We start from the raw sequence: 27,517 nt of genomic DNA, 5'->3' as shown, positions 1-27,517 counted from the left end.
ACTTAATAAAATTATATTTTATCTTAGAGCACATCCGCATCCCTATTCACCTAGGCAACCCCAGGAAATGTATATAATTCGGCATTATTTCGGCCAGTCGGCTTATAAAATCAGAGCCGATCAGTTTACGTTCGCGCGCAGGTATAACGCGGCGCGCTCCTGTCTCATCTGCTGGTGCGCGAGCCCGGTAATTAGACCGCTGTGTCAAATCAAGGAGTACAAAAGACGCCAGCGCAGAGTGGAAAAAGGTTTAGTTCATTACAGATAACCAAGAGTTGTGCCAAAAGTATGTAAGATTTAATATTTCTCTTCGTGGGTGTGGCGCACCTGTTGCGCTGGTGAGATGGGGGGCGGGGTTGTGTGCATGTAGCGTGCTTAGTCTGGAGGCTAAATACACACAGTGTGTTATGTAACTGTTGTTTAGTGTTGATATTCTTTGCTTAGTTTGATAAATGTTGGAGCAGTTTGCTTCATCAGGAGGGTGAAGTCGCTCAATTTAAAGTGTTGGATTTAACTGTGTTGGTGAGGGCGTAGAAAAAGGGGCATTTTTCTACCAGTAGACAGCGTTTAAGATTGAGTGTTTCACTGCTAAATTAATAATATATTTATATTGAATATGGATTTTAAATATGTATCTAAATAGGTGGTTAATTGGTTAGGTATTTATGTATTTGCATATTGGGTTTTCTGTTGCATTTATCTATTGTGTTTCTGGTGTTAAATGTATTTTATATGTATCTTGGTGCATTTATGTTGAGACAATTTATTTAAAATCTGTTTTAACTTAAAGGGAAAAGATGTGTCCATTTTCTTGCACTTGTTTAATGGTTAAGAGTTTGATAGCCTAATTAATAGTTGTAAATTATGGGATTGATAATTGATTGATTTTTTACAGCATGTTAATCTTGTGGTGTTTTGTCCTTAAAGGTTTTTCACCTACTAAAGAAGCTAAAGGCTACTAAAGGCTACTAAAGGCTACTAAAGACAGCTAATGACAGCTAAAGAAACTAAAGTCTATTAACACTGCTAAAGACTGCTAAAAAGACTAAAGAAGAAAAAAGAAGCTGTTTCTTGGTTGGAAAAACTGTTGCAAACTAAAGGAAAATAAAAGGAAAAAGTAACTACGGTCTGGTCTTTTGAGTGAAATCCAGAAGCCACATTCAGCATTGGTACATCCCTTCAAGTGTGGGATAAGCACAGCGAAAAAAGCAAAACACTTTACAGTTGTTGTATGCACACTGTGTCGAGCGGAAATGGCCTATCATAGCAGCACAACGGCTATGAAGGAACATTTGAAAAGAAAACACCCGACAGCGTTCTTGCCATCACCATCAACTAGTCAATCGTCCGCGTGAGTATACGTTGTCATCATTACACAAAATCATGAATGTGTCATTTGTATCTGCGTTGTAAATTCATAAACTAAAACACTGTTTCGCTCTGAGAGGCGCGTTTGGCGTGCCTATTCAGTGTTTACAAAGACGCGCTCCTCTTTAACGCTAACGTTAATTAGTTGTGCAAATACCTTTTACAACATTAACAGTTACATATACTATGTACAAACCAACAATTAACTTTCACTTTAATCATACTATCATTGTTGTGTTATTAAGCAAAATAAGCAATACTTTTACTTTTGTTGAAATGTTTACACTGTTACAGAATATTTCGTTTTGCACTTTTTTGTATTGGATGTTTATCTTTATTTTTGCACATTTTAAAGCAAAATAAGCAATACTTTTACTTTAGAAATGCTTATACTATTGCAGAATATTAAGATTTGCACTGGATGTTTACTTTTATATTTGCACATTAAAAAGCAAATAAGCTACTTTTAATTGTGTTAAATGTTAAAAGTTTTAAATGTTTACATTGTTACAGAATATTTTGTCATGTTGTTGTCAATGTTGACTGAGTGGCCATACTTTTTTTTTTGTATATAAAAGTCATGCCTTTTGAAAAAACTGGCCAACATTTATTTTTTCATCTTCATTTTAAATAAAAAAAATAATCGGTAAAAGGAAAAATAATCTATAGATTAATCGAAAAAAATAATCTATAGATTAACCGATTAATCGAAAAAATAATCTATAGATTAATCGATAGAAAAATAATCGTTAGCTGCAGCCTTAATATATATATATATATTATACATGAGCTAGCCAGATCGCAACACAGAAAGCTAATGCACATGCTGGTGTTATGTACATCATTAGCTGCTGAAAGATATAATGCTCACAACACAGGTGTGGTAAAGCTCGCAAACAAGCCCTTTATGAGAATAATTAGTACAAAATATGATGCACTTTTATGCATATACTTTATAGGCATATTTTTCCAGAAGATTTGGTTTCAATTTGACTGCATTGAAGACGTTTGTTGTTGTTGAGAAGGTTGGTGGTCACGCCTCACTTGCAACTGGACGTATATTTGCTCTCAGCGCAGGACGACATGTGAGTGTTCACTATTGATCTCTTCCTGCAGAATGTCTGACAAGAGTGAGCTGAAGGCTGAGCTGGAGAGGAAGAAACAGCGGATCGCCCAGATTCGAGAAGAGAAGAAGAGAAAAGAAGAGGAGAAAAAGAAGAAAGATGTGAGTGGCCCGAGGTGTAAGGCTCCAAACAAGAGGAACTCATCTTGTCCTTGTTGTGTACAGGGAGACTCCAAGCGTGGTGTGGACCATGAAGACTCTGACCTGGAGAGGAAGAGGAAGGAGGCAGAGGCCATGCTGCAGAGTGTTGGCATCACCTCAGACATAACACACGGTACACACACACACCAGCATGTGTAGTGTTGGCATCACCTCAGACATAACACACGGTACACACACACACACACCAGCATGTGTAGTGTTGGCATCACCTCAGACATAACACACGGTACACACACACACACACGCACACACCTGCATGCTCTTGTTTTATCAGCACTGTAACACACATGAGGTCTGCTTTGATGCCCTTTAACAAAGTCTCCCTCTCACTGTAACTTTAACAAAGTCTCCCTCTAACTCAGTGGTTCTTAACCTTGTTGGAGGTACCGAACCCCACCAGTTTCATATGCGCATTCACCCAACCCGAACCGTAATCATAAAATGATGTTATTACGGTATATTAAAGAAATACTAATAGATATATATTTTACAAACAGAAAGAGACAGGAATGTACACATAATCCCAAGTTTACATCTCATTGTGCAACATGTGAAAGTTTTAGTGGGAACTAAATGCCATATCTGAAAGGGGTACAAATGATTTCCAAAGTAGGACCCCCACCCAGACGTATAATACTAGTACACAGCTCATGAAAAACAATATGTTATAGTCATTGTAAGTGGGCCAAAACACTTATATTAGAAAATAATCTCATGGAAATTACTGTTGTCTTTTGATTATAATAATAAAACATTGAACTTGTTATTTCGTCAGGTTTGGGACAGGTGTGCTGCAGGTGTGACCACATGTGCTCCACCGAATGCTCAAGGAGTTTTTGCGTTTGCTCACACAGATGGAAAATTAGAGGGAACATTGTTTGGGGGTATCCATAATATGCCGATAGGGAGAAGTTTTTATTTACACGATTAGTCGGGCGTGTCTTGACCTCCGCCCCCTGAGGCCGACTCACCGAACCCCTAGGGTTCGATGGAACCCAGGTTAAGAACCACTGCTCTAACTGTAACTCCTTCCACCCCTCTCACTTCTCATCATATCTGAGCATGTCATTTACCTTCTCATTCTCTCTTCTCTCTCCTGTGTGTGTATTGTCACCCCTTTGCTGCATGCACACACACCTGCTGCTCACAGCTCAGCCCCTCAGGGTAGTAACAGAAGATACCTGTCTGTTTCACTACCTAGTCCCCGCCCCCATGTCTCCCTCCAACAAATCAGTGGGCAGCGACGCAGGAAGCCAGGATTCTGGGGACGGAAACGCCGGACCAAGGTGTGTGTTTGTATTTGTGAGATGAGCTTATTGCATGTGCACTTTAGCACGAAAGGAGTGGACAGACACTTCATTAGGTACACATCTAATCCAAATAGTGTCTTTACAAATACATTAAGATCAGTTGTAGTATTTCCTGTAGCCATAGATAACACACAACGTTGCTGTAATAGCAGTGGTGTACCTAATGTGGTGTCCATGAGCTGTTTGAATGAAGCAGCATGCTGATGTTTACTCAATTAACATGCTCTCTCCCTGTCATCTTCAACTCTCTTCCATCTCCCTTTCTTGTCCCGTCCTGTGTCTCCTGTCTCTAATTGCTAACTCCATCCTCTGGTGGTTTGGCCCCTTTAAGGACATTGCACTGGGACCCTGACCCCTCTACTCTGCAACTCCACTCCGACTCTGAGCTGATGGGGTACTGCTCCTCCTTTAGCTTCTCTGCTTTCATCAGTCTTAGTCCTTTCTTTGTACTGGAAGCCATTTTCAGTGTTTTCCCGCTCATCTCACCTTCTCTCCTGTGCTGCAATCTTCCTCCCGGTGTTTATTTCCGCTGTGATGCCTATATGCAGGCGTGGGGCGGTGAAGCTCACCATGTCCAAAGTGACTCAAGTGGACATTGTCCCTAAAGAAATGGTGTCTTACTCCAAAGAAACCCAGACCCCCACTGAAGCTCACACAGAAGAAAAAGCTGGTAAGCAGACAGAGAGTGACACTTGAGGGTGTGATCTGGGAGTGACAGGCTTGTGGCTTCTACAGATGAGGATGAGGATGATGAGATAAGTGCCCCCCCACCGACAGAGGACACACAAGAAGACAAAGAAGACCAGGGTGACCAGCAGGAGGAGGGTAAGCGAGCTTGAAAAATGAAGCACTTTGAGTCTTGTCCACATGGAATTCTTGGCTCAAAGAAGAAAAGAGCAGCTGTCGATCATTTAAAAGTGAAAAAGTTGTAATGTTTGCAGAGCCAGCATTTCACCATAGCACGTGATCAATAATGCAGCATGTTATTAGAAAACATCCTTCATATTTAAGTGCAGCATCAATGTAAAAGTCTATTTTGGCACATCTTCTATTTTTGACTTGCATAACAAATGTTTTCTTCAAACACATTGAGGAATGTGTCAGTGGCTACAGTGAGTGTGTTAATGCTAACTCCTCCAACTCATTTTCATACTCATCATTAATACAATAGTTTTTTAATTCATCGATTCATTTTCAAATGTGTGAAATACATTGTCACACAATTTATTACACTTTATCAGAGAGTATTTTTGTTTAGTTCAGTAATTTGTTATTTATTACCGTATTTTCCGCATTGTAAGGCGCACCTTCAATGAATGGCCTATTTTAAAACTGTTCATATATAAGGCGCACTTGCCAACCTTGAGACGTCCGATTTCGGGAGGTGGGGGGTGGGCGTGGTCGGGGTGGGGCGGGGGCGTGGTTGGGGGCGTGGCTAAGTGGGGAGGAGTATATTTACAGCTAGAATTCACCAAGTCAAGTATTTCATACATACATACAGTATATATATATATATATATATACATATATATATACTGTATATATATATATATATATATATATATAAAATAAAATAAAATTAAAAATATATATATAGCTAGAATTCACTGAAAGTGAAGTATTTTCTTCTATATATATATATATATATATATATATATATATATATATATATATATATATATATATATATATATATATATATATATGTATCTCAAGAGGGACAGAGACAGCGCACAGTGCATGTGGATCACATGTTACCATGGCGAGAAAACATGGAGAGACTGCCAGTTATCTAGTCTCCACCAGTTGCAGAAAATGTGCCATCAGTACAACTGGACAGTGCTGTTTCAATTCCATCATCAGGACCATCAGTGAGTCAAACACAAACTAGTCTCATCATTGAACCAGATTCAAGGGCTGCTGAGTTGCCATCATCAGAACCCAGATCACCCACAACAAAAACCCCACCAGTGATCCGCAGGTACCCAGAAAGGTTTCGAGTACCACCAAATAAACTGAATCTCTGAAGACAGTATAATAATCTGTGTTAAAGATGTACAAATACTGTTTGTATAATAAGCATGTTATTGTTTACAAATGAGGGTTAAGAGTTCAGTACTAAAAAAAAAAAAGAATGTGGCTTAAGTACAGTTTTTTAATTGAGCTGCTGCATTTTTTGGTTGGGTTGTTTATTTCTTTTGAGTAACTTCCACATTTCTAAAAGGGGAGGAATGTAATTGAGTGATCTTTGTTTGTCTGTTGCCATCTCCTGGTGAATGTTGGCTATAGCGTACTGGGGTTACTTTTTGGTTGGCCAACGATTTACGTGGTGTTGCGCACCTGACGTCAAGTGTGTGAGTCTGTTCTGAAGTCTACAGTAGAGAGACGTACTTCATCACCTCGCCTGGTTATTGCCTCCAACTCAATATATTACAACAACATTGCTCCATGCGGACCTGGAGGGGGCGTGGGCTCCAGGCCCGCCTGAATTTCGGGAGGAAATTTGTCCCGGGAGGTTTTTGGGAGAGGCGCTGAATTTCGGGAGTCTCCCGGAAAATCCGGGAGGGTTGGCAAGTATTTATATAAGGCGCACCGCATTATAAGGCGCATAGAATAGAGGCTACAGTAGAGGCTGGGGTTACGTTATGCATCCATTAGATGGAGCTGCGCTAAAGGGAATGTCAAGAAAACAAATAATGATTGTACTGACACTTCTACTTGCTGCTCTCTGTTCAACAACCACTTTGTCCTCCAACTGTAGCCATCTTGCTTTGTTCCCTCTGTTTAGTCCTCTTTACTTGGCTCAGGTCATCATGTTGCTTCTTCCACTTCCACACCATTCATTCCTTAATGTTCAATTCTCTCGCTGGTGCTCTATTCCCGTGTTCTACTGCGTGACTGATCGCCTTGAGTTTGAACTCTGCGCCGTAAGCGTGTCTCTTCACAGGAGCCATTTTTGGGTCTTTACATAAAGTTTAGGTCTCGCAACTACGGGACTTCATTTTCCCCCGTAGAAGAAGAAGTTCTTCGGTAAGCAGCCATAGAAGGGGGAAAATGAAGTCGGCGTAGTTACCGTAGTTGCGAGACCTGTTGTGGCTCAATATTGGTCCATATATAAGGCGCATTGGATTATAAGGCACACTGTCAGCTTTTGAGGAAATGGGAGGTTTTTAGGTGCGCCTTATAGTGCAGAAAATACGATACCTAGTTTTAGGTAGTAAAAACCCTCTTTATTTCACCAATGTTCTCTAAAAGATGCATTAGGGTTAGAAAGTGTGTTTTATTCGATGATTCAAACAAATGAATCAATACATTACTTGATTACTAAAACAATAATGGATAGCTGAAGTGCTATACATCATCATTTGACATAGGGGTCATAAAATATGGTCACTACTGCATTGTTTCTCTTGTTATATCTCCCTCTCCATGTGACACAGGCTCCTTCTTTGGCTATTTTTAAGACCAACCCAGCATGAGACTGAGATTTTTTAACTGCTTTTTAACTTTTTAACTGCTTTTTATCTAACAAATTGTTCTTAGGGTAATTTGTATTTGCTTTTTCATTGTGTATTTTTATTTCTGTTTTAAATGTTATTTTTTAGTCTGTCCTTTGCCTGTATTTCTTTTTGGTGTACAGCCCTTTGTTCTTCAACTGTGCTTGTTTTTAAAGGGCTTTATAAATAAAGTTGGTATGGTATGGTATGGTATCTATCTATCTATCTATCTATCCATCTATCCATCTATCTATGTATCTATCTATCTATCCATCTATCCATCTATCTATCTATCTATCTATCTATCCATCTATCATCTATCCATCTATTTATCTATCTATCTTTTAAAAAGACAACTTAAAAGTGCTTTAGTTGTAATTCCAGTTTCAGTTTCATGAAGAAGGAATGTTTCTCCTGTGTGTGTGTGTGTGTGTTTCCCCTGTGTGTGTGTGTGTGTGTGTGTGTGTGTGTGTGTGTGTGTGTGTGTGTGTGTGTGTGTGTGTGTGTGTGTGTGTGTGTGTGTGTGTGCAGACACAATCAAAGAGCTGACTGAAGAAGAGAAGCTGCAGCTCCTGCACTCTGAGGACTTCCTGACCTTCTTTGAGCGTGGCAGCAGGATTGTGGAGCGAGCGCTGGCCGAGCAGGTGGACGTCTGCTTTGACTACAGCGGGCGAGACCTGGAGGACAAAGAGGGGTGAGAAGAGAGAAGTAGATGGAGTGTTGCAGCACTTGAAATGGTGTGTCCTGCTCAGGGACCTGCAGGCAGGAGCCAAGCTGGTTCTGAACAGACAGTTTGCTGATGAACGCTGGACAAAAAACCGAGTGGTCACCTGTCTGGACTGGTCTCCTCAGGTGGGCTTGCAGTAGTAGATCAGCACACTTTGAATGAGACTAATAGGTGTGGTCTGCCAGTACCCAGAGCTGCTGGTGGCCTCCTACAACAACAATGAAGATTGTCCCCATGAGCCTGACGGAGTGGCGCTGGTGTGGAACATGAAGTACAAGAAGGACACACCAGAGTACATCTTCCACTGCCAGGTAGGAAGAACACTCATTTTGGTAAGTTACAGCCTTATTCCTAAATGGAATACATTCATTCTACACACAATACCCAATCATGACAATATAAAAAAAACCAACTAAAAACTTTCAAGTATTCACAGCCTTTGCTCAATACTTTGTTGATGCATTGATGGCAGCAATTAGTCTTTTGGATGACGATGCCACAAGGTTGGCACACCTATCTTTGGACACTTTCAACCATTCCTCTTTGCCGCACCTCTCAAGCTCCATCAGGTTGGATGGGAAGTGTTGGTTTTCATCCAGGATGTCTCTGTACATTGATGCATTCATCTTAGTCTAGTCAGGGAGGTGACCAAGACCATGGTCATTGTGTCACAGCTACATCATTCCTCTGTGGAGAGAGGAGAACCTTCCAGAAGGACAAGCTACCAATCAGGCCTGTATGGTAGAGTGGCCAGACAGAAGCCATTTCTTCCTAAAAAGTTTGCCAAAATGCACCTGAAATACTCTCAGACCATGAGAAAGAAAAATGATATGGTCGGATGAAACAACAATTGAGTGGTGGCAGCATCATGATGTGGGGATGTTTTTCAGCAGCAGGACCATAAAGTCTTTAACACAACAAATACTGGTGCTTAGTCTACATCCAACCATAAAGTCTTTAACAGGACAAATACTGGTGCTTAGTCTACATCAAACTATAAAGTCTTTAACACAACAAATACTGGTGCTTAGTCTACATCAAACCATAAAGTCTTTAACAGGACAAATACTGGTGCTTAGTCTACATCCAACCATAAAGTCTTTAACAGGACAAATACTGGTGCTTAGTCTTCATCCAACCATAAAGTCTTTAACAGGACAAATACTGGTGCTTAGTCTACATCCAACCATAAAGTCTTTATCAGGACAAATACTGGTGCTTAGTCTACATCAAACCATAAAGTCTTTAACACAACAAATACTGGTGCTTAGTCTACATCAAACCATAAAGTCTTTAACAGGACAAATACTGGTGCTTAGTCTACATCCAACCATAAAGTCTTTATCAGGACAAATACTGGTGCTTAGTCTACATCAAACTATAAAGTCTTTAACACAACAAATACTGGTGCTTAGTCTACATCAAACCATAAAGTCTTTAACACAACAAATACTGGTGCTTAGTCTACATCCAACCATAAAGTCTTTAACAGGACAAATACTGGTGCTTAGTCTTCATCCAACCATAAAGTCTTTAACAGGACAAATACTGGTGCTTAGTCTACATCCAACCATAAAGTCTTTATCAGGACAAATACTGGTGCTTAGTCTACATCAAACCATAAAGTCTTTAACACAACAAATACTGGTGCTTAGTCTACATCAAACCATAAAGTCTTTAACAGGACAAATACTGGTGCTTAGTCTACATCCAACCATAAAGTCTTTAACAGGACAAATACTGGTGCTTAGTCTACATCCAACCATAAAGTCTTTATCAGGACAAATACTGGTGCTTAGTCTACATCAAACTATAAAGTCTTTAACACAACAAATACTGGTGCTTAGTCTACATCAAACCATAAAGTCTTTAACACAACAAATACTGGTGCTTAGTCTACATCCAACCATAAAGTTTTTAACACAACAAATACTGGTGCTTAGTCTACATCCAACCATAAAGTCTTTAACAGGACAAATACTGGTGCTTAGTCTACATCAAACCATAAAGTCTTTAACACAACAAATACTGGTGCTTAGTCTACGTCCAACCATAAAGTCTTTAACACGAACACATACTGGTGCTTAGTCTACATCCAACCATAAAGTCTTTAACACAACAAATACTGGTGCTTAGTCTACATCCAACCATAAAGTCTTTAACAGGACAAATACTGGTGCTTAGTCTACATCCAACCATAAAGTCTTTAACAGGACAAATACTGGTGCTTAGTCTACATCCAACCATAAAGTCTTTAACAGGACAAATACTGGTGCTTAGTCTACATCAAACCATAAAGTCTTTAACAGGACAAATACTGGTGCTTAGTCTACATCCAACCATAAAGTCTTTAACAGGACAAATACTGGTGTACATTAGATTTAGCTGTGTTATGGTCTTCTTTCATTGAACTCAATAGCACCTGAAGTGAATGCTCAGTAAACCCAAATGTGTTGTGCTCAGTCAGAGGTGATGTCAGCCAGCTTTGCAAAGTTTCACCCCAACCTGGTGGTGGGCGGGACTTACTCGGGACAGATCGTCTTATGGGACAACCGCAGCAACAAGCGCACACCTGTCCAGAGAACTCCCCTGTCTGCAGCTGCACACACTGTAATGCACACACACACACAGACACACACACACTCACACACACACGCTGAGTGAGACTTTCTCTCCTGTGGCAGCACCCGGTCTACTGTGTGAACGTGGTGGGCACCCAGAACGCCAACAACCTGATCAGCATCTCCACAGATGGCAAGATGTGCTCGTGGAGCCTGGACATGTTGTCCCAGCCGCAGGTACTCCCAGCGCCCAGGTGAGTCCCACTCTCAACACGCCCTGTTGTAAGAGGCCCCGCCCCCACAGGACAGCCTGGAGCTGGTGTTCAAGCAGAGCAAGGCGGTGGCCGTCACCTCCATGGCCTTCCCCCTGGGTGACGTCAACAACTTTGTAGTGGGCAGCGAGGACGGCTCTGTGTACACCGCCTGCCGCCATGGAAGGTGAGTTCACAGCAGGTGCTTCTGCTTCTTGGTGTGGCCTTCAAACCTTGCAACGTATTATTAGGGCTGTCAAAGTTAACACGTTAACTATAAGTTCATTTAACGGCGATACGTTTTTTGATGCAAATGCGTCCTGACTCCTCTTTGACCCTCGGTCCATTCCGTAGTGTGGGAAAATGGAATGGCATCCAGTTACTGTTGAGCCACATGCTTGAAAATAGGGACAAAAAAGGGACATTCTAGAAATCTCTGATCCAAAGCCATGGCAAGTCCTTCTCCCGACCAGACAAGACCATTTTATCTTCCATCGCCGTCAGACGACATCATTGAAGCCATCGCCTGCTGGCGGCTTGTAGAGAGGAGGAGCTTCACATCCATGTTTACATTACAGTTAATAACATCAACTGGAGATGGTCACTCAAACTGCTTCAGGAAGATGACATAAAAGCTCAGCAGAAAGGAAGTCTAGAGTCACTTTAATCCCAGACTTTCATCAAAACACTTCTCATAGCAATCACACACTGCACCATGATCACTAATTATTATGCAGGCGTACTCAATATAATACAAAAAAGTACAGCAACTCAGTCAACAACACGTGAGTTTCTTTGTTGAAGAACTTTATTCCATGTCAGCTGACTAGTTTGACACACAATGTTTGGCCCGTATAAAAAAAACTTGTTTTTCTGAAAAGCAAGGTTTGAGCATGTCAGTATTGTGTGTGTTCCAGTAAGGCGGGCATCACTGAGGTGTTTGAACATGTCAGTATTGTGTGTGTTCCAGTAAGGCGGGCATCACTGAGGTGTTTGAACATGTCAGTATTGTGTGTGTTCCAGTAAGGTGGGCATCACTGAGGTGTTTGAACATGTCAGTATTGTGTGTGTTCCAGTAAGGCGGGCATCACTGAGGTGTTTGAACATGTCAGTATTGTGTATGTTCCAGTAAGGCGGGCATCACTGAGGTGTTTGAACATGTCAGTATTGTGTGTGTTCCAGTAAGGTGGGCATCACTGAGGTGTTTGAACATGTCAGTATTGTGTGTGTTCCAGTAAGGCGGGCATCACTGAGGTGTTTGAACATGTCAGTATTGTGTATGTTCCAGTAAGGCGGGCATCACTGAGGTGTTTGAACATGTCAGTATTGTGTGTGTTCCAGTAAGGCGGGCATCACTGAGGTGTTTGAACATGTCAGTATTGTGTGTGTTCCAGTAAGGCGGGCATCACTGAGGTGTTTGAGCATGTCAGTATTGTGTGTGTTCCAGTAAGGCGGGCATCACTGAGGTGTTTGAACATGTCAGTATTGTGTGTGTTCCAGTAAGGTGGGCATCACTGAGGTGTTTGAACATGTCAGTATTGTGTGTGTTCCAGTAAGGCGGGCATCACTGAGGTGTTTGAGCATGTCAGTATTGTGTGTGTTCCAGTAAGGCGGGCATCACTGAGGTGTTTGAGCATGTCAGTATTGTGTGTGTTCCAGTAAGGCGGGCATCACTGAGGTGTTTGAACATGTCAGTATTGTGTGTGTTCCAGTAAGGCGGGCATCACTGAGGTGTTTGAACATGTCAGTATTGTGTGTGTTCCAGTAAGGCGGGCATCACTGAGGTGTTTGAACATGTCAGTATTGTGTGTGTTCCAGTAAGGTGGGCATCACTGAGGTGTTTGAACATGTCAGTATTGTGTGTGTTCCAGTAAGGCGGGCATCACTGAGGTGTTTGAACATGTCAGTATTGTGTATGTTCCAGTAAGGCGGGCATCACTGAGGTGTTTGAACATGTCAGTATTGTGTGTGTTCCAGTAAGGCGGGCATCACTGAGGTGTTTGAACATGTCAGTATTGTGTGTGTTCCAGTAAGGTGGGCATCACTGAGGTGTTTGAACATGTCAGTATTGTGTGTGTTCCAGTAAGGCGGGCATCACTGAGGTGTTTGAACATGTCAGTATTGTGTATGTTCCAGTAAGGCGGGCATCACTGAGGTGTTTGAACATGTCAGTATTGTGTGTGTTCCAGTAAGGCGGGCATCACTGAGGTGTTTGAACATGTCAGTATTGTGTGTGTTCCAGTAAGGCGGGCATCACTGAGGTGTTTGAGCATGTCAGTATTGTGTGTGTTCCAGTAAGGCGGGCATCACTGAGGTGTTTGAACATGTCAGTATTGTGTGTGTTCCAGTAAGGCGGGCATCACTGAGGTGTTTGAACATGTCAGTATTGTGTGTGTTCCAGTAAGGCGGGCATCACTGAGGTGTTTGAACATGTCAGTATTGTGTGTGTTCCAGTAAGGTGGGCATCACTGAGGTGTTTGAACATGTCAGTATTGTGTGTGTTCCAGTAAGGCGGGCATCACTGAGGTGTTTGAACATGTCAGTATTGTGTATGTTCCAGTAAGGCGGGCATCACTGAGGTGTTTGAACATGTCAGTATTGTGTGTGTTCCAGTAAGGTGGGCATCACTGAGGTGTTTGAACATGTCAGTATTGTGTGTGTTCCAGTAAGGCGGGCATCACTGAGGTGTTTGAACATGTCAGTATTGTGTATGTTCCAGTAAGGCGGGCATCACTGAGGTGTTTGAACATGTCAGTATTGTGTGTGTTCCAGTAAGGCGGGCATCACTGAGGTGTTTGAACATGTCAGTATTGTGTGTGTTCCAGTAAGGCGGGCATCACTGAGGTGTTTGAGCATGTCAGTATTGTGTGTGTTCCAGTAAGGCGGGCATCACTGAGGTGTTTGAACATGTCAGTATTGTGTGTGTTCCAGTAAGGTGGGCATCACTGAGGTGTTTGAACATGTCAGTATTGTGTGTGTTCCAGTAAGGCGGGCATCACTGAGGTGTTTGAGCATGTCAGTATTGTGTGTGTTCCAGTAAGGCGGGCATCACTGAGGTGTTTGAGCATGTCAGTATTGTGTGTGTTCCAGTAAGGCGGGCATCACTGAGGTGTTTGAACATGTCAGTATTGTGTGTGTTCCAGTAAGGCGGGCATCACTGAGGTGTTTGAACATGTCAGTATTGTGTGTGTTCCAGTAAGGCGGGCATCACTGAGGTGTTTGAACATGTCAGTATTGTGTGTGTTCCAGTAAGGTGGGCATCACTGAGGTGTTTGAACATGTCAGTATTGTGTGTGTTCCAGTAAGGCGGGCATCACTGAGGTGTTTGAACATGTCAGTATTGTGTATGTTCCAGTAAGGCGGGCATCACTGAGGTGTTTGAACATGTCAGTATTGTGTGTGTTCCAGTAAGGCGGGCATCACTGAGGTGTTTGAACATGTCAGTATTGTGTGTGTTCCAGTAAGGTGGGCATCACTGAGGTGTTTGAACATGTCAGTATTGTGTGTGTTCCAGTAAGGCGGGCATCACTGAGGTGTTTGAACATGTCAGTATTGTGTATGTTCCAGTAAGGCGGGCATCACTGAGGTGTTTGAACATGTCAGTATTGTGTGTGTTCCAGTAAGGCGGGCATCACTGAGGTGTTTGAGCATGTCAGTATTGTGTGTGTTCCAGTAAGGCGGGCATCACTGAGGTGTTTGAACATGTCAGTATTGTGTGTGTTCCAGTAAGGCGGGCATCACTGAGGTGTTTGAACATGTCAGTATTGTGTGTGTTCCAGTAAGGCGGGCATCACTGAGGTGTTTGAACATGTCAGTATTGTGTGTGTTCCAGTAAGGCGGGCATCACTGAGGTGTTTGAGCATGTCAGTATTGTGTGTGTTCCAGTAAGGCGGGCATCACTGAGGTGTTTGAACATGTCAGTATTGTGTGTGTTCCAGTAAGGCGGGCATCACTGAGGTGTTTGAACATGTCAGTATTGTGTGTGTTCCAGTAAGGCGGGCATCACTGAGGTGTTTGAACATGTCAGTATTGTGTGTGTTCCAGTAAGGTGGGCATCACTGAGGTGTTTGAACATGTCAGTATTGTGTGTGTTCCAGTAAGGCGGGCATCACTGAGGTGTTTGAACATGTCAGTATTGTGTATGTTCCAGTAAGGCGGGCATCACTGAGGTGTTTGAACATGTCAGTATTGTGTGTGTTCCAGTAAGGTGGGCATCACTGAGGTGTTTGAACATGTCAGTATTGTGTGTGTTCCAGTAAGGCGGGCATCACTGAGGTGTTTGAACATGTCAGTATTGTGTATGTTCCAGTAAGGCGGGCATCACTGAGGTGTTTGAACATGTCAGTATTGTGTGTGTTCCAGTAAGGCGGGCATCACTGAGGTGTTTGAACATGTCAGTATTGTGTGTGTTCCAGTAAGGCGGGCATCACTGAGGTGTTTGAGCATGTCAGTATTGTGTGTGTTCCAGTAAGGCGGGCATCACTGAGGTGTTTGAACATGTCAGTATTGTGTGTGTTCCAGTAAGGTGGGCATCACTGAGGTGTTTGAACATGTCAGTATTGTGTGTGTTCCAGTAAGGCGGGCATCACTGAGGTGTTTGAGCATGTCAGTATTGTGTGTGTTCCAGTAAGGCGGGCATCACTGAGGTGTTTGAGCATGTCAGTATTGTGTGTGTTCCAGTAAGGCGGGCATCACTGAGGTGTTTGAACATGTCAGTATTGTGTGTGTTCCAGTAAGGCGGGCATCACTGAGGTGTTTGAACATGTCAGTATTGTGTGTGTTCCAGTAAGGCGGGCATCACTGAGGTGTTTGAACATGTCAGTATTGTGTGTGTTCCAGTAAGGTGGGCATCACTGAGGTGTTTGAACATGTCAGTATTGTGTGTGTTCCAGTAAGGCGGGCATCACTGAGGTGTTTGAACATGTCAGTATTGTGTATGTTCCAGTAAGGCGGGCATCACTGAGGTGTTTGAACATGTCAGTATTGTGTGTGTTCCAGTAAGGCGGGCATCACTGAGGTGTTTGAACATGTCAGTATTGTGTGTGTTCCAGTAAGGTGGGCATCACTGAGGTGTTTGAACATGTCAGTATTGTGTGTGTTCCAGTAAGGCGGGCATCACTGAGGTGTTTGAACATGTCAGTATTGTGTATGTTCCAGTAAGGCGGGCATCACTGAGGTGTTTGAACATGTCAGTATTGTGTGTGTTCCAGTAAGGCGGGCATCACTGAGGTGTTTGAACATGTCAGTATTGTGTGTGTTCCAGTAAGGCGGGCATCACTGAGGTGTTTGAGCATGTCAGTATTGTGTGTGTTCCAGTAAGGCGGGCATCACTGAGGTGTTTGAACATGTCAGTATTGTGTGTGTTCCAGTAAGGCGGGCATCACTGAGGTGTTTGAACATGTCAGTATTGTGTGTGTTCCAGTAAGGCGGGCATCACTGAGGTGTTTGAGCATGTCAGTATTGTGTGTGTTCCAGTAAGGCGGGCATCACTGAGGTGTTTGAGCATGTCAGTATTGTGTGTGTTCCAGTAAGGCGGGCATCACTGAGGTGTTTGAACATGTCAGTATTGTGTGTGTTCCAGTAAGGCGGGCATCACTGAGGTGTTTGAGCATGTCAGTATTGTGTGTGTTCCAGTAAGGCGGGCATCACTAAGGTGTTTGAACATGTCAGTATTGTGTGTGTTCCAGTAAGGCGGGCATCACTGAGGTGTTTGAACATGTCAGTATTGTGTGTGTTCCAGTAAGGCGGGCATCACTGAGGTGTTTGAGCATGTCAGTATTGTGTGTGTTCCAGTAAGGCGGGCATCACTGAGGTGTTTGAACATGTCAGTATTGTGTGTGTTCCAGTAAGGTGGGCATCACTGAGGTGTTTGAACATGTCAGTATTGTGTGTGTTCCAGTAAGGCGGGCATCACTGAGGTGTTTGAGCATGTCAGTATTGTGTGTGTTCCAGTAAGGCGGGCATCACTGAGGTGTTTGAGCATGTCAGTATTGTGTGTGTTCCAGTAAGGCGGGCATCACTGAGGTGTTTGAACATGTCAGTATTGTGTGTGTTCCAGTAAGGCGGGCATCACTGAGGTGTTTGAACATGTCAGTATTGTGTGTGTTCCAGTAAGGCGGGCATCACTGAGGTGTTTGAACATGTCAGTATTGTGTGTGTTCCAGTAAGGCGGGCATCACTGAGGTGTTTGAACATGTCAGTATTGTGTGTGTTCCAGTAAGGCGGGCATCACTGAGGTGTTTGAACATGTCAGTATTGTGTGTGTTCCAGTAAGGCGGGCATCACTGAGGTGTTTGAGCATGTCAGTATTGTGTGTGTTCCAGTAAGGCGGGCATCACTAAGGTGTTTGAACATGTCAGTATTGTGTGTGTTCCAGTAAGGCGGGCATCACTGAGGTGTTTGAACATGTCAGTATTGTGTGTGTTCCAGTAAGGCGGGCATCACTGAGGTGTTTGAGCATGTCAGTATTGTGTGTGTTCCAGTAAGGCGGGCATCACTGAGGTGTTTGAACATGTCAGTATTGTGTGTGTTTCAGTAAGACGGGCATCACTGAGGTGTTTGAACATGTCAGTATTGTGTGTGTTCCAGTAAGGCGGGCATCACTGAGGTGTTTGAACATGTCAGTATTGTGTGTGTTCCAGTAAGGCGGGCATCACTGAGGTGTTTGAACATGTCAGTATTGTGTGTGTTCCAGTAAGGTGGGCATCACTGAGGTGTTTGAACATGTCAGTATTGTGTGTGTTCCAGTAAGGCGGGCATCACTGAGGTGTTTGAGCATGTCAGTATTGTGTGTGTTCCAGTAAGGCGGGCATCACTGAGGTGTTTGAGCATGTCAGTATTGTGTGTGTTCCAGTAAGGCGGGCATCACTGAGGTGTTTGAACATGTCAGTATTGTGTGTGTTCCAGTAAGGCGGGCATCACTGAGGTGTTTGAGCATGTCAGTATTGTGTGTGTTCCAGTAAGGCGGGCATCACTAAGGTGTTTGAACATGTCAGTATTGTGTGTGTTCCAGTAAGGCGGGCATCACTGAGGTGTTTGAACATGTCAGTATTGTGTGTGTTCCAGTAAGGCGGGCATCACTGAGGTGTTTGAGCATGTCAGTATTGTGTGTGTTCCAGTAAGGCGGGCATCACTGAGGTGTTTGAACATGTCAGTATTGTGTGTGTTCCAGTAAGGTGGGCATCACTGAGGTGTTTGAACATGTCAGTATTGTGTGTGTTCCAGTAAGGCGGGCATCACTGAGGTGTTTGAGCATGTCAGTATTGTGTGTGTTCCAGTAAGGCGGGCATCACTGAGGTGTTTGAGCATGTCAGTATTGTGTGTGTTCCAGTAAGGCGGGCATCACTGAGGTGTTTGAACATGTCAGTATTGTGTGTGTTCCAGTAAGGCGGGCATCACTGAGGTGTTTGAACATGTCAGTATTGTGTGTGTTCCAGTAAGGCGGGCATCACTGAGGTGTTTGAACATGTCAGTATTGTGTGTGTTCCAGTAAGGCGGGCATCACTGAGGTGTTTGAACATGTCAGTATTGTGTGTGTTCCAGTAAGGTGGGCATCACTGAGGTGTTTGAACATGTCAGTATTGTGTGTGTTCCAGTAAGGCGGGCATCACTGAGGTGTTTGAACATGTCAGTATTGTGTGTGTTCCAGTAAGGCGGGCATCACTGAGGTGTTTGAGCATGTCAGTATTGTGTGTGTTCCAGTAAGGCGGGCATCACTAAGGTGTTTGAACATGTCAGTATTGTGTGTGTTCCAGTAAGGCGGGCATCACTGAGGTGTTTGAACATGTCAGTATTGTGTGTGTTCCAGTAAGGCGGGCATCACTGAGGTGTTTGAGCATGTCAGTATTGTGTGTGTTCCAGTAAGGCGGGCATCACTGAGGTGTTTGAACATGTCAGTATTGTGTGTGTTTCAGTAAGACGGGCATCACTGAGGTGTTTGAACATGTCAGTATTGTGTGTGTTCCAGTAAGGCGGGCATCACTGAGGTGTTTGAACATGTCAGTATTGTGTGTGTTCCAGTAAGGCGGGCATCACTGAGGTGTTTGAACATGTCAGTATTGTGTGTGTTCCAGTAAGGTGGGCATCACTGAGGTGTTTGAACATGTCAGTATTGTGTGTGTTCCAGTAAGGCGGGCATCACTGAGGTGTTTGAACATGTCAGTATTGTGTGTGTTCCAGTAAGGCGGGCATCACTGAGGTGTTTGAGGGCCATCATGGTCCTGTGACAGGCCTGAGCTGTCATACTGCTGCAGGACCTGTGGACTTCTCCCATCTCTTCATCTCTGCTTCTTTCGACTGGACCGTCAAACTGTGGAGCACCAAGGTCAGACATTAACACACACACACACCACTGTGTGGACACTATTAACACACACACACACACACACACACACACACACACACACACACACACACACACACACCACTTTGTGGACACTATTAACACACACACACGCACACACTACTTTATGGACACTACTAACACACAGTACTTTGTGGACACTACTAACACACACCAATTTGTGGACACTATTAACACACACACACACCACTTTGTGGACACTATTAACACACACACACACCAATTTGTGGACACTATTAACACACACACACACACCACTTTGTGGACACTATTAACACACACACACACACACACACACACACACACACACACACTACTTTATGGACACTACTAACACACAGTACTTTGTGGGCACTACTAACACACACCAATTTGTGGACACTATTAACACGCACACACACCACTTTGTGGACACTATTAACACACACACACACCAATTTGTGGACACTATTAACACACACACACCACTTTGTGGACACTATTAACACACACACACACCACTTTGTGGACACTATTAACACACACACATCTTACATTGGATACTATTAACACACACACACCACTTACATTGGATACTATTGACACACACACACCACTTACATTGGATACTATTAACACACACATCACTTACATTGGATACTATTAACAAACACACACACACATTGGATACTATTAATGCACACACACCACTTACATTGGATACTATTAATGCACACACACCACTTACATTTGATACTATTAACAAACACACACCATTTACATTGGATACTATTAACACATACATACCACTTACATTGGATACTATTAACAAACACACACCACTTACATTGGATACTATTAACACACACACACACACACACACACCACTTACAATGAATACTATTAACAAACACACACCACTTACATTGGATACTATTAACAAATACACACCTTACATTGGATACTATTAACAAACACACACACACCACTTACAATGAATACTATTAACAAACACACACCACTTACATTGGATACTATTAACAAATACACACCTTACATTGGATACTATTAACACACACACACCACTTACATTGGATACTATTAACACACACACACATTGGATACTATTAACAAACACACACCACTTACATTGGATACTATTAATACACAGACACCACTTACATTGGATACTATTAACAAACACACATTGAATACTATTAACAAACACACACCACTTACATTGGATACTATTAACAAACACACATTGGATACTATTAACAAACACACAGCACTTACATTGGATGCTATTAACAAACACACATTGGATACTATTAACAAACACACATTGGATACTATTAACAAACACACAGCACTTACATTGGATGCTATTAACAAACACACATTGGATACTATTAACAAACACACAGCACTTCTATTGGATACTATTAACACACACACAGCAATGACATTGGATACTATTAACAAACCTGTGGTGCAGAGTACCCGCCCACTTTACTCCTTTGAGGACAGCTGCGACTATGTGTACGATGCCATGTGGTCTCCTACGCACCCTGCTCTGTTTGCTTGTGTGGACCTGGCTGGACGTCTGGACCTGTGGAACCTCAACAACGACACTGAGGTTCTCTCGCCATGGAATGTAACACCTGTAGGAAGCAAGAAGGTGTCTTGACGCAGTGATGTGGTCTTCCTCAGGTTCCCACTGCCAGTGTGTATGTGGAGGGGGCTCCAGCGCTGAACCGCGTGCGATGGGCTCACACCGGAAAAGAGATCGCCACCGGAGACTCTGAGGGACAAGTGCAGGTGTACGACGTGGGCGAGGTGAGGCGGCAGCCATCAAATCATCCAACTCGAGGACAAACTATTGCCAAAAGTATTTGCACACCTGCCTTGACTCACATATGAAGTTGAAGTGTCATCCCATTCCTAACTCATAGGGTTCAATATGATGTTGCAGCGATTACAGCTTCAACTCTTCTGGGAAGGCTGTCCACAAGGACTGCATTTGTTGCACAGGTGGCATCCTATGACAGTTCCACGCTGGAAATCACTGAGAGCGGCCCATTCTTTCACAAATGTTTGTAGAAACAGTCTCCATGCCTAAGTGCTTGATTTGATACACCAAGTGATTAGGACACCTGATTCTCATCATTTGGATGGCTGGCCAAATACTTTTGGCAATTTAGTCTACGTACAGTATGTATATACTGTATATATCCATCAATCCATCTTTTTCCGCTTATCTGAGGTCGGGTTGCGGGGGCATCAGCCTATATATATATATGTATACAAATATATATATGTATATATACACAGTATATACATACATATATATGTATGTATATATACATAAATATATGTGGTTGTGTGTATATATATATATACAGTATATATTTACATACATATATATATATACATGTGTATATATACGTATATATACACAGTATATATATATATATATATATATATATATACATACGTATATGCATACATGACTGTCTCAGAAAATTAGAATATTGTGATAAAGTCCTTTATTTTCTGTAATGCAACTAAAAACATGAAAATGTCATACATTCTGGATTCATTACACATCAACTGAAATATTGCAAGCCTTTTATTATGTTAATATTGCTGATTATGGCATACAGCTTAAGAAAACTCAAAAATCCTATCTCAAAAAATTTGAATATTTCCTCAGACCAAGTAAAAAAAAAAAATTTATAACAGCAAAACAAAATCAAACATTTGAAAATGTCAATCAATGCACTCAGTACTTGGTTGGGAATCCTTTTGCACGGATGACTGCACCAATGTGGCGTGGCATGGAGGCAATCAGCCTGTGGCATTGCTGAGGTGTTATGGATGCCCAGGATGCTTCAATAGCGGCCTTTAGCTCATTTGCATTATTGGCTCTGGTGTCATTCAGCTTTTTCTTCACAATACCCCACAAATTCTCTATGGGGTTCAGGTCAGGGGAGTTGGCAGGCCAATGGAGGACAGTAATGTCATGGTCAGTACACCAGTTACTGGTGGTTTTGGCACTGCCAGATCATGCTGGAAAATGAAATCATCATCTCCATAGAGCTTTTCAACAGATGGAAGCATGTAGTGCTCTAAAATCTCTTGGTACACAGCTGCATTGACTCTGGACTTGATGAAACACAGTGGACCAACACCAGCAGCTGACATAGCCCCCCAAACCATTGCTGACTGTGGGAACTTCACACTGGATTTCAAGCAACTTGGATTTTGCTCTTCTCCAGCCGTTCTCCAGACTCTAGCGCCTTGACTTCCAAATGAAATACAGACTCTGGACCACTCTGCAACTGTCCAGTACTTCTTTCCATAACCCAAGTCAGGCGCTTCTTCCGTTGTCTTGAGTTCAGGAGTTGCTTGACCATGGGAATACGGCTATTGTAGCTGTATCTGTTGAAAAGCTCTATGGAGATGGTGATTTCATTTTCCAGCATGATCTGGCACCTGCCCATAGTGCCAAAACCACCAGTAACTGGTGTACTGATCATGGCATTACTCCGGTCTGCCAATCCAGAGGTACCACCCCTGATGTCCACGCGATGTTGCAGAGTCTTGTCCACTAAGACAGCCCCACAGCATCCAGAGCCTTAAGGGACTTCGGGCAGATCTCATCCACCCTCGGGGCCTTGCCACCAAGGAGCTTTTTAACTACCTCAGCAACCTCAGCCCCAGAAATAGGAGAGCCCACCACAGATTCCCCAGGCACTGCTTCCTCATAGGAAGACTTGTTAGTGGGATTGAGGAGGTCTTCGAAGTATTCCCTACACTGATCCACAACAGTCACAGTCGAGGTCAGCAGAACACCATCCTCACCATACACGGTGTTGACAGTGCACTGCTTCCCCTTCCTGAGGCGGCGGATGGTGGTTCAGAATCGCTTCGAAGCCGTCCGGAAGTTGTTTTCCATGGCTTCCCCAAACTCTTCCCATGTCCGAGTTTTTGCCTACGCAACCGTGAAGCTGCACACCGCCTGGCCTGTCGGTACCTGTCTGCTGCCTCCGGAGTCCCAAGAGCCAAAAGGACCCGATAGGACTCTTTCTTCAGCTTGAAGGCATCCCTAGGTTCTAGGATTACTGCCACGACAGACACCAACCACCTTGCGACCACAGCTCCAATCGGCCGCCTCGACAATAGAGGTGCGGAACATGGTCCACTCGGACTCAATATCCAGCACCTCCCTCGTGACATGTTCAAAGTTCTTCCGGAGGTGGGAATTGAAACTCTCTCTGACAGGAGACTCTGCCAGGCGTTCCCAGCAGACCCTCACAGTGCGTTTGGACCTGCCAGGTCTGTCCGGCATCCTCCCCCACCATCGCAGCCAACTCACCACCAGGTGGTGATCGGTAGAAAGCTCCGCCCCTCTCTTCACCTGAGTGTCCAAAACATAAGACCGCAAATCCGATGACACAACTACAAAGTCGATCATGGAACTGCGGCCTAGGACGTCCTGGTGCCAAGTGCACATATGGACACCCTTATGTTTGAACATGGTGTTTGTTATGGACAATCTGTGACGAGCACAAAAGTTCAATAACAAAACACCACTCGGGTTCAGATCCGGGCGGCCATTCTTCCCAATCACGCCTCTCCAGGTTTCACTGCCGTTGCCAACATGAGCGTTGAAGTCACCCAACAGAACAAGGGACTCACCCGAGGGAGCACTCTCCAGTACTCCCTCAAGGGAATCCAAAAAGTGTGGGTACTCTGAAATGCTGTTTGGTGCATAAGCACAAACAACAGTCTGGACTCGTCTCCCCACCCGAAGGCGGAGGGAAGCTACCCTCTCGTCCACTGGGTTGAACTCCAACGTGCAGGCTTTGAGCCGGGGGCAACAAGATTTACTACCTCAGCCCGTCGCCTCTCACTGCGTGCAACGCCAGAGTGGAAGAGAGTCCAGCCCCTCTTGAGAGAACTGGTTCCAGAGCCCTTGCTGTGCGTCGAAGTGAATCCGACTATATCTAGCCGGATCTTTTCCACCTTGCGCACTAGCTCAGGCTCCTTTCCCCCCAGCGAGGTGACGTTCCACGTCCCAAGAGCTAGCTTCTGTAGCCGAGGATCGGACCGCCAAGTGCCCTGCCTTCGGCTTCCGCCCAGCTCACATTGCACCCGACCTCTATGACCCCTGCTATGGGTGGTGAGCCCATTGGAGGGGGGACCCACGTTGCCTCTTCGGCCACCAGGTGCTCGCCATCGTGCCCCACCCCCAGGCCTGGCTCCAGAGGGGGGCCCCGGTGAGACGCGTATGGGCGAGGGAAAACTGGGTCCTTCATTTGTATTCTTCATAGAGGTCTTAGAGCTGACGGTTTTGTGATAATGAAAAATGTGAGTGGTATTACTAGCTGTCTAGAATTTTACCACGGTGGATTTTACTGTTATGGATATAAATGATAAATATAATTGATATTAAAGGCCTACTGAAATGCCATTTTCTTATTTAAACGGGGATAGCAGGTCCATTCTATGTGTCATACTTGATCATTTCGCCATATTGCCATATTTTTGCTGAAAGGATTTAGTAGAGAACATGGACGATAAAGTTCGCAACTTTTGGTCGCTGATAAAAAAGCCTTGCCTGTAGCGGAAGTAGCAGACGAGTAGCGTGACGTCACAGGTTGTGGAGCTCCTCACATCCAAACATTGTTTACAATCATGGCCACCAGCAGCCAGAGCCATTCGGACCGAGAAAGCTACGATTTCCCCATTAATTTGAGCCAGGATGAAAGATTTGTGGATGAGGAAAGTGAGAGTGAAGGACTAGAGGGCAGATAGGGAAGATGCTGTGAGAGGCGGGTGGGACCTGATATTCAGCTGGGAATGACTAAAACAGTAAATAAACACAATATACTCTATTAGCCACAACACAACCAGGCTTATATTTAATATGCCACAAATGAATCCCGCATAACAAACACCTCCCCCCTCCCGTCCATATAACTTGCCAATACAACTCAAACACCTGCACAACACACTCAATCCCACAGCCTAAAGTACCGTTCACCTCCCCAAAGTTCATACAGCACATATATTTCCCCAAAGTCCCCAAAGTTACGTACGTGACATGCACATAGCGGCACGCACGCACGGGCAAGCGATCAAATGTTTGGAAGCGTACTCACGGTACCGCGTCTGCGTATCCAACTCAAAGTCCTCCTGGTAAGAGTCTCTGTTGTCCCAGTTCTCCACAGGCCAATGGTAAATCTTGACTGTCATCTTCCGGGAATGTAAACAATGAAACACCGGCTGTGTTTGTGTTGCTGCAGCCGCCCGCAATACACCGCTTCCCACCTACAGCTTTCTTCTTTGCTGTCTCCATTGTTCATTGAACAAATTGCAAAAGATTCACCAACACAGATGTCCAGAATACTGTGGAATTTTAATAGCTGGCCACCATGCTGTCCCAAAATGTCCTCCACAATCCGTGACGTCACGCGCTGACGTCATCATACCGAGACGTTTTCAGCAGGATATTTCGCGCCGAATTTAAAATTGCACTTTAGTGAGCTAACCCGGCCGTATTGGCATGTGTTGCAATGTTAAGATGTCATCATTGATATATAAACTATCAGACTGCGTGGTCGCTAGTAGTGGCTTTCAGTAGGCCTTTAAGAGTAAGCAAAAGTAAAGACTACTACCTTGTTTACGTCCTTCACTTCAACTTTTATCATCATTCACAAATATTGCTTGCATGTTTGAAACAAACTCAACTCAACTCAAGCATTTAAACATGGTTTGTATTTGTCCCATCATGCATTGTGCTGAATAGAACTGTTTGTATTTGTCCCATCATGCATTGTGCTGAACAGAACTGGCTGTCATTTGTAATTGACTTGATAAAGTCATGTTGACACATTCCTTACTGAGCTTGTTTGCTGACTTCTGCTCTCAACTTAATACTCTCTGATCACTTCTGTGTCCTCCTGCAGCAAATCTGCGTCCCCAAAGCAGACGAGTGGACTCGCTTCGTCAGAACTCTCGCTGACATCAACCAGAACAGAGATGAAGCTGAGGAGCTGGCCAACGTTTGATCACACCACACTTTATCCAGAAATCACACCCACTACACCACACTTTATCCCTAAATCACACTACTCATCCCTGCTGGACGTGGAGGACCTGGCTGTGCATCTCCTCCTCTTCATCATGACTGTCCATCTCCTCCTCCTCATCATGACTGTCCATCTCCTCCTCTTCATCATGACTGTCCATCTCCTCCTCATCATCATGACTGTCTATCTCCTCCTCCCTCCTCCTCATCATGACTGTCCAGCTCCTCCTCCTCCTCATCATGACTGTCCAGCTCATCCTCCTCATCATCATGACTGTCCATCTCCTCCTCATCATCATCATGACTGTCCATCTCCTCCTCATCATCATGACTGTCCATCTCCTCCTCATCATCATGACTGTCTATCTCCTCCTCCCTCCTCCTCATCATGACTGTCCAGCTCCTCCTCCTCCTCATCATGACTGTCCAGCTCATCCTCCTCATCATCATGGCTGTCCATCTCCTCCTCCTCCTCGTGGCTGGCCATCTCCTCCTCATCAAGACTGTCCATCTCCTCCTCATCATCATGACTGTCCATCTCCTCCTCCCTCCTCCTCCTCCTCATGACTGTCCATCTCCTACTCATCATCATGACTGTCTATCTCCTCCTCCCTCCTCATGACTGTCCATCTCCTACTCATCATCATGACTGTCTATCTCCTCCTCCCTCCTCATCATGACTGTCCATCTCTTCCTTCCTCCTCCTCATCATGACTGTCCAGCTCCTCATCATGACTGTCCAGCTCCTCCTCCTCCTCAGGACTGTCCAGCTCCTCCTCCCTCCTCCTCCTCATCATGACTGTCCAGCTCCTCCTCCTCCCTCATCCTCCTCAGGACTGTCCAGCTCCTTCTCCCTCCTCATGACTGTCCATTTCCTCCTCCTCCCTCATCCTCATCATGACTGTCCAGCTCCTCCTCCTCCTCATCATGACTGTCCAGCTCCTCCTCCCTCCTCCTCCTCATGACTGTCCAGCTCCTCCTCCCTCCTCCTCATCATGACTGTCCAGCTCCTCCTCCCTCCTCCTCCTCATGACAGGTCCAGGAGTGCTAGAAGAGACCACCTTACATGTTCCACTCT

General features: G+C 44.1%; 1 protein-coding gene across 9 annotated transcripts in view; it reads left to right on the top strand.

The window, feature by feature from the left end:
• Window positions 1-27,021, top strand: part of LOC133618391 (dynein, cytoplasmic 1, intermediate chain 2a-like) — a 30,490-nt gene extending 3,469 nt beyond the window's left edge. The window contains exons 2-18 of one of the 9 annotated variants that reach the window (XR_012050995.1): window positions 2,485-2,765; window positions 3,804-3,939; window positions 4,295-4,357; window positions 4,512-4,633; window positions 4,699-4,788; window positions 7,992-8,154; window positions 8,213-8,312; window positions 8,373-8,498; window positions 10,651-10,797; window positions 10,872-10,985; window positions 11,053-11,186; window positions 19,178-19,322; window positions 20,839-20,979; window positions 21,054-21,179; window positions 26,318-26,515; window positions 26,570-26,590; window positions 26,709-27,021. Coding sequence is in view for 8 of the 9 variants with exons in the window: in XM_061978701.2 (XP_061834685.1) it covers window positions 2,486-2,765; window positions 3,804-3,939; window positions 4,295-4,357; window positions 4,512-4,633; window positions 4,699-4,788; window positions 7,992-8,154; window positions 8,213-8,312; window positions 8,373-8,498; window positions 10,651-10,797; window positions 10,872-10,985; window positions 11,053-11,186; window positions 19,178-19,322; window positions 20,839-20,979; window positions 21,054-21,179; window positions 26,318-26,419 (1,989 nt within the window). In the remaining variant the exon portion in view is untranslated. Of the gene's footprint in view, window positions 1-2,484; window positions 2,766-2,854; window positions 2,880-3,803; window positions 3,940-4,294; window positions 4,358-4,511; window positions 4,634-4,698; window positions 4,789-7,991; window positions 8,155-8,212; window positions 8,313-8,372; window positions 8,499-10,650; window positions 10,798-10,871; window positions 10,986-11,052; window positions 11,187-19,177; window positions 19,323-20,838; window positions 20,980-21,053; window positions 21,180-26,317 lie in introns of those variants that run through there. The other 8 variants (XM_061978705.2, XM_061978703.2, XM_061978707.2 and 5 more) reach the window with 8 other exon arrangements.
• Window positions 27,022-27,517: the final 496 nt, after the last annotated feature.

The sequence above is a fragment of the Nerophis lumbriciformis genome, linkage group LG19, assembly GCF_033978685.3.
Source record: "Nerophis lumbriciformis linkage group LG19, RoL_Nlum_v2.1, whole genome shotgun sequence".
NCBI classification, from domain to species: Eukaryota; Metazoa; Chordata; class Actinopteri; order Syngnathiformes; family Syngnathidae; genus Nerophis; species Nerophis lumbriciformis.
Note: the sequence above shows the minus strand (reverse complement) of the source record. Positions and strands in the feature narration are given on the sequence as shown.